This window comes from Capsicum annuum, chromosome 10 (assembly GCF_002878395.1).
Source record: "Capsicum annuum cultivar UCD-10X-F1 chromosome 10, UCD10Xv1.1, whole genome shotgun sequence".
Classification (NCBI taxonomy): Eukaryota; Viridiplantae; Streptophyta; class Magnoliopsida; order Solanales; family Solanaceae; genus Capsicum; species Capsicum annuum.
In genome coordinates, this window is record NC_061120.1 from 7,054,505 (window position 1) to 7,062,316 (window position 7,812).

The window sequence follows — 7,812 nt, forward strand, 5'->3', positions numbered from 1 at the left end:
TCCTCAGCAGACACCTAAGTCAAAAAACATCAACTCCCAAGTATACACTCCAATCAGTCCCATGTCTTAGCTACAAGCCACCTGAGCTTTCAGAACCATCTGCTGTTTTCAACATACAAGAGATGAGAAAGCTCATGGATGGTCACAATTTGGAGGAAAGGGAGTGGCTTTTTGGTCTGATGTTACAAAGCAATCTTTTTAACCCAATAGAAAGGGGTGGCAACGTGTGTGTTTCCCATGATTACAGTCAGTCTAAGGAACAACAAAGGGAAATTACCATGTGGAGAATTGAGTACCTCCTTGAACATGGGGTTTTCAAGAAATGGTTTACTGGTAAAGGGCCTGAAAATGAGTTGAGGAACTTAGCTATCGCGAGTTGTATTGGCGTCTTTGATCATTCACTTGGCACCAAGCTTGTAGTCCATTTGTTCCTGTGGTATGTTCTTGTCCATTGTGTGCCTATTTCTAATAACCGGAACTTAGTGGCCTGAGTAATTTGAATACCTCTCGGGTAGGTCCCAACTAAGAGATGCGTCATCCATTCTCGAGGCTTGAACTCGTGACGTTTGGTTAAGGGGGAGACATCTGGTTAAGTGTGGAGCCCACTAAGAGATAAGTTCTTGAATTCCTGAGAGTTGAACCCTTGGCCTATGGTTAAGGATTAGACCTCTAGTTAAGAAGTTTCAGCTCCCCCTCATTCGTTACGTTACTGAATTTGCACTCCAGTACTCTGTTTTAGTCCTGGTCGATCTGCCCTTTAAACTCTTGGGCCCGTTTCCAAACTTCTAGCCTGTCGTTAGCTCCACTGCGCATCTTAACCATCAATGCAGGCATTCTTGATTGCTAGATCGACTTGTAACTACCTAAGTAGACATTATTTTTTCTGTACAAACATTCTATGATATTTTCCATCAAAACTTTTCAGTATCTGCATATCAGCGGGCTTTCTTGAAAATTACTTTGTTGGATGATTCTTTTTGTTGGTGGTCCACCTACGCAACAAAAAAAGCAAATCTACGAATGAGTAAGAAGAACCTACATAGATGAAACTATTTGTAGTGACAATCTTGATTGGTTGGTTGTCGTTGCATAAATTCAATTTCCAGGTTAGCAGAATATCATTGAGCTTTTTGTTAATTGATCCAGGGGCGGTGCAATCCAGTTTTTTGGTACCAAGCGACATCATGATAAATGGTTGAAGGCAACAGAGGAGTATGTGGTCAAAGGTTGCTTCGCGATGACAGAATTGGGGCATGGAAGCAATGTATGTGAATGTTGTTTAATTATATAGTATGTGACTTTAGGGAATAAATGTTTGTCCATTATTCTGCAATTCTAACTGAATACATTTGCAAGTGCTGTTCAGGTTCGAGGTATTGAAACAGTCACAACATATGATTCAAGCACCGGAGAGTTTGTCATAACTACTCCATGTGAATCAGCTCAGAAGTATTGGATTGGAGGCGCAGCTAATGTAACTATACTCCCCTCTCCTCAAAAACAATTTTGCCTTGTTTATTTGATTGATGTTTCTAGTTTGTCAACCTGCTTATTCTTGCTTGAGCTTTACTCTAAATTGATGTTGTTTCTCATGACTGTATTGTAGCATGCAACACATACGGTAGTTTTCTCTCAGCTCATCATTGAAGGGAAAAATCAAGGTGTCCATGCTTTTATCTGTCAGATCAGAGATGAGAATGGAGACATTTGTCCAAACATTCGTATAGCTGATTGTGGTCACAAGATTGGCTTGAATGGAGTCGACAATGGCAGAATCTGGTAGAGAAGAGCCGTACTTGAACTTGGCTTTAAGTGCAATAAATTGTACTAAATGTTACTGGCTTCATTTTAACTGTCAGGATCTAAGCTATTTGTGATATTACAATTTTCAGGTTTGACAATGTTCGCGTACCCAGAGAAAATTTGTTAAATTCTGTGGCGGATGTGTCTCCAGATGGAAAATATCTTACTGCTATCAAGGACCCTGACCAGGTAAATTTACTTAGTTTTAAGGCAATGTTCCCAAATTCTTTGTTATGCTTGATTACCCTATCAAGATTCGTGCAATTCTTTTCCAAGGAAGCATAACATTTATATCTTTATGATCTATAGTAGGAACTGGTTACAGTTTTGACACTTCGTCGAAAATATTGACTGTGACTTAACTTGGTTGTTGCTTTAAGGCTTAAGCTTCTCCTGCTTGCCTTTTTCCTTCATCGATATTATATTATTTGTTTTTTTGGGATGTTTTGGATGACTGTTTGGTAGCTAACTGACTTGTGACAATTTGTTCGCAGAGGTTTGCAGCATTTTTGGCGCCATTGACATCTGGTCGTGTGACAATTGCAGTTAGTGCAATTTACTCAGCAAAGGTATGACAAGCAACAACTGCTTCTGCTCATGTATTTTGTTTACCAGTTATAATAAAGCTACCCCCAAAAATTATTGTCGTTGCATCTTATCTTCTTGTCGTGCTCGGTCAGGTTGGTTTGGCAACTGCAATAAGATACTCGCTGACAAGGAGAGCGTTTTCAGTTACTCCTAACGGACCAGAAATTCTTTTACTTGATTACCCAAGTCATCAACGGCGGCTTCTTCCTCTTCTTGCAAAAACGTAAATGCTCGCTTAATTGCACTAATTTTTTTGTTCTACCATGCATTCTTTCCTTCGTCCTCTTTGTATTATTATTCTTTGTTTATGGTTTGCCCCCTTTATATTGTTTCTTTCAACAGATATAAATCGATAAAATAACCAAAACTTATTTGTTTTCTCTTTTATTGAAGTATTAGTTGTAACCTTTCTAATGTCCATTTTGTCGATCCGTAAACTTTCTGGCTGTAAGTATGTATGGGAACTCTTCTATTCCTGCTAGTTGGAACTTGTTTTATAATAAGCCTTTTCAGAATGTGGTCCAATTTTATTACATATCATGAATTGTCAGCTATATCGGCAAACTTTATGGTCTTGCTAGTTAATTAACCCAACTTTATCTTTTCACAGATATGCAATGAGCTTCGCTGTTAACTACTTGAAAAAGATATACGTCAACAGAACACCTGAGATGAACAAAGTGATTCATGTTGTTTCAAGTGCATTCAAAGCTATTGCAAGTTGGCATAACATGCGAACTCTTCAGGTAGTATGCAAAGAAAAACTTGGATATTAACGATTAACTTTCTTCCGAACTTTATAAGATTCTTTAAATATTGAATCAGGAATGTCGTGAAGCCTGTGGAGGCCAAGGGTTGAAGACTGAAAATCGGGTTGGCCCGCTAAAAGGTGAATTTGACGTGCAGTCTACTTTCGAGGGTGACAACAATGTCCTCATGCAGCAGGTATGGTTAAAAAGCTATTTTGCTATACCAAGTATGTACATATGCAGTTTCTTCCGACTCGTATAAAAGTGAGACAGTAATGCTTTTCTTCCGTGAATCTTTTCTGAAAAAAAATCGTTAACATTCTCAAGAGCATATGTGGTTCTTTGACTTGAAAAGTTGATAGGGAACATAAGTTTTTGCAGCAGCATTAGGTGAAAGGAGATATTTCAGTAGTTATCTTGTCTCGTAGCAGTAGAGGGTTATTTTATCACTTGGTTTAGCTCAGTAATTCAGAATCGACCTTATTCTACACACACATTATTGATGATCTTTGCATGGTCACTTGGTAACTTTGTTCGATGGAAAACTTGTAATCGCAGGTTAGCAAGGCACTTTTTGGGGAATATGTGGCAGCCAAAAGGAGTAAGAAGCCAATCAAAGGATTGGGATTAGAACACATGAACGCCTCTCGTCCCATTGTACCTTCGCAACTCACAAGTCATACGATGAGGCAAGCCCAATTCCAGGTAACAAAGCTTTTGTTTCTTTTGTTCATTTGAGATGAATCAGTTATCAGGTCAGAAGTTCTGATTGCGTTTTATTCCAGAACGACATATTCTGCCTACGTGAACGAGACCTTTTGGAACGTTTTGCTGCTGAAGTTGCACTATGCCAGGCACAGGGAAAAAGCAAAGAATATGCTTTTACTTTGGTTAGCATACTCTTCGTCTATTCTTCTCGTACTCAGCTTCTATTCGGTGCTTGCATATAACAAATCAGTCGTTCCCCCTTGACAGAATTATCAGCTTGCTGAAGACCTGGGGAGAGCCTACTCAGACCGAGCAGTTCTCCATACTTTCCTCGAGGCAGAGGCATCCGTCACATCTGCGCCCCTTAAGGTACTGACAAACCGCCTTACATTTCATTTTTATACGGTTACCAATAAGTGTGGAAAATGAAAATTGAGTTTCCTAATGTTGTATAAATATCAAAACCGTGTTGTGTTCAACCCGTGAATTCTCTCGCAGAATGTTTTGGATCTCGTCAGATCGATGTATACTCTGGTCACCCTAGAAGAGGATGCTGCATTCCTCCGATACGGCTACTTGTCCACTGACAATGCTGCAATGGTGAGAAAAGAAGTTGCAAACCTTTGCGGTGAACTAAGGCCACATGCTCTTTCCTTGGTCAGTTCCTTCGGCTTACCTGACGCCTTCTTGGGCCCAATAGCTTTCAATTGGGTTGAAGCCAACGCTTGGTCTTCCGAACAAAACTAACTCGACGTTCATAGATATACTACAGGGAGTAAACAGACATCACAACAAGCCTTATTCTTGCAACTAATGTGCTTGCCATGAATAACAATAGGCTATTTTGTATTGTTCTTTCTCAAAAAAATAAGTATATTTCACCTTTATTGTTTCATCATGAAGGGACATATACATTTACTCATAAACAAAGTGTTGTTTGATCCTTTGGTATGTTGTATGTGTTCTCCCTCTCTCTCTCTCTCCCTCTCTGTGTGCGCACGCTCGTATGTGTGTGTAGGTGCTCATTTAGATATCATGACATTCGAACAAGGGCGGACTCACAATTCTGCTTATGGGTTCGGCAAGACCCTGTAAATTATCTATTCTATAATTCAGAACTCATAAACTTGAAGGGGAGCGTTGGAGTAATTGGTAAAGTTATGTTCAGGAGGTCACAGGTTCGAACGTGGAAACAGCCTCTGGCAGAAATGCAAGGTAAGGCTGCGTATGATACATCTTTGTGATGGGGTCCTTCCTCGGACCCTGCCCATAACGGAAGCTTTTTTTTTTTTTTTTTTTTTTTTTAAGAACTCATAAATTCAAAATCCTAGCTTTGCGACTGCATTTGAAGTGTTAATACCATGGAGCAAGAGTAATGAAGGATGTATGCGTAGTGTAACAAACAAGTCTCAAATGGTCAAGTTCAGATACCAATAAGCTAATTTTATATTTCAAAGTAGCATACGAACAAAGTCTGATAAAAATAATATTTTCCAAATGGATTTATTAAGAAACATGACTTTCGATTTTGATCGGAGATTTTGCGTAAAGAAAGGAAAATAATGATTTTGCGTAAAGAAAGGAAAATAATATTATATTTAACCTGAGTCTCGAACCCGACCTCAATTTGGTCGTGGTGTTGTGTTTTTGCCCATATAATATCTAACTGCTTTTGAAATAATATTATTTTCGTACTAATCAAACACCAGAAAACACAAAAGATTCTATTTTTTCAAAAACAAAAAATTGAAAATAATTTTATTGCTGCCCAACACACTAGACTTCACTATTTTGTGTAGTTCTCATCGTCTTTGACTATGTGAATCTTTTATTCTCAAAACAATCACAAGTAAAACAGTTTGAGTTAATATCTTAAAATGATCATTCAGATGAAATTACCTAACAAAATTACATATATCTTTTATTCAGATAAAAGAAATTACCTAACAAAATTACATATATCTTTTTACTCAAATCATTCAAGTGATGAAATTACCTAACAAAATTATATATTTCTTTTAGAAATCTTTAGTTTCTCTTGTAAACTAAGCTAACTTTATTGAATTGATTAATATATTGGAGAATTTTATTTGGGATCTAGACTCAATTAGCATTTGAATGAGTTTAAATAGAACTTTGCTTATTAATGATTATATTTGGATATTGATATTTGTGTTAAGAATTCGATTTCGTTCCATTTGAATCTGTAGCCTATATGCAATTTTTTTCATTCAAAATTTCAAAATAATAACGCTATGCAATTTTTTTCATCCAAAATTTCAAAGTAGTAACGCAAAATAGAAAAATTTCAAACGAGACAAATTGTGAGAAGGTTCATGCCTTTCCTTTAACCATCCTTTAACCAGTTAACTGATGCTAGTTAAATGGTTAAGGGTAAAGCAAGAATACTATTAGGATTGTCTCAATAAAATTAGTGGTCTAAAATCAAATTTTAATAAAAAATCTTAAATATATAAGCATACATACAAAAATAATACTGTAATAATTTAATTCTTTTTTTGTTCTTGCATATAAGTTATTTTTTGTGTAGTATTTCTAAAAGACACATAACATTTAACTTCACATATTACTATGATTATTATTAATAAAAGTAAAGATTAATTCTAGTGAATAAAATGTTAGACATTTATTTGTAATACATTAATTTAAATATTATTGTTAAAACTTTATTTATTAATATGAAGTTTGAATTGTTTAATTTAAAGTTCTAAAATATTTTTGGTAAAAATTAGATAAATTTTTTATTATTATTTTTGACGTATTTCACAATCTTCATTATTATTTCAAGTAAAGTTGAAAATCATAAAATTTACTATTAAAACTTTTGAGACCTCAAAATTTTGAGGCAAAACACAAACATTTTGCTAGCCGAAAACAGTTGACAAAACATTTAATTATACTTACTTAGTAATTGAAAAAAAGGCAGCATTTATCCTCCAAAACATATAATTGGCAAGTATTAGACATATTTTAAAAAGTTAGCATGAAATGACTTTTCTGTCTAAACAATTAGCACCATGTAGCCTATAACAGTTACCTTTAGAATCCTCCTTCCATTTTATATTAATTGGTTATTATAAATCTGATACACTTACTAATAAATTAATAAATAGAAATGTATTTTATATATCTTTTAAAGTGTAATAATCAATATAATGATAACATTGAAATTTGATACATATTATTTTATTTCATACATTATATCTAGAACATTGAGTATTTATAATTGAAATTGGTAATAATTATTTAATTTTAGTTTTGAGAATTGAGATCATTTATGCATTATTCAATAATTTTAAAAACTATGAATGTATTTAGAGCCCGTTTAGATAGGATTAAAATTTGATCAAACCAATTTTTAATCCCTTTTTAAATTTTTTTTAGGTGTTTGGTAAAATTAAAAAATACTTAAAAAAAAAGCTAAAAACTAGTTAAAAAAAAGACAAAAAGTGAGAAGTGTGCTTAAAAAAAGCTAAAAACTGGTTAAAAAAAGTAAAAAGTGAGAAGCTGGGTATCCCCAGCTTTTTACTTTTCAGATTAAAATTATTTTACGTTTGACCAAAATATTTACCATTTTTGCCTTTATATTTTCCTTCAATTCCAACAATATCCTGAACTTGTAGCCCTTAAATATATAATTTTTCTTTCTTTTTCTCTTGGTTACTTCTCTCCGTCTCCTTCCTCCAATTTCCTCTTCATCTTTCTCCTTTGTTTTCAGAAAATTCATCATTATATCAGAGGTTTATATTTTAACATAGGCAAATTATTACGAGCTTGCAATATAACAATATAATACTATTTTTATATACAAAAATGTCCTAAATTTTTTATTTTTTAACATTTAAAAATTTAAAAGTAAATTATATTTATAAATTGACCTCAGATAATCACTTTACGCTAAAACTGCATTTAAATAGAAATATTTTTGAATTAGTAGAATTAA

At 34.4% G+C, this 7,812-nt stretch overlaps 1 protein-coding gene across 3 annotated transcripts in view; it reads left to right on the forward strand.

Moving 5' to 3' along the window:
- Positions 1 to 4,799, forward strand: part of LOC107845290 (acyl-coenzyme A oxidase 3, peroxisomal) — a 16,384-nt gene extending 11,585 nt beyond the window's left edge. For all 3 annotated transcript variants that reach the window (XM_016689520.2, XM_016689521.2, XM_047398465.1), the window contains exons 2-13: positions 1,147 to 1,264; positions 1,367 to 1,474; positions 1,607 to 1,779; positions 1,893 to 1,992; positions 2,298 to 2,372; positions 2,484 to 2,614; positions 3,002 to 3,137; positions 3,217 to 3,336; positions 3,699 to 3,845; positions 3,926 to 4,030; positions 4,116 to 4,217; positions 4,347 to 4,799. In XM_016689520.2, coding sequence (XP_016545006.2) covers positions 1,147 to 1,264; positions 1,367 to 1,474; positions 1,607 to 1,779; positions 1,893 to 1,992; positions 2,298 to 2,372; positions 2,484 to 2,614; positions 3,002 to 3,137; positions 3,217 to 3,336; positions 3,699 to 3,845; positions 3,926 to 4,030; positions 4,116 to 4,217; positions 4,347 to 4,595 — 1,564 coding nt within the window. In that variant the 3' untranslated portion in view covers positions 4,596 to 4,799. The remainder of the gene's footprint in view (positions 1 to 1,146; positions 1,265 to 1,366; positions 1,475 to 1,606; positions 1,780 to 1,892; positions 1,993 to 2,297; positions 2,373 to 2,483; positions 2,615 to 3,001; positions 3,138 to 3,216; positions 3,337 to 3,698; positions 3,846 to 3,925; positions 4,031 to 4,115; positions 4,218 to 4,346) is intronic.
- Positions 4,800 to 7,812: the final 3,013 nt, after the last annotated feature.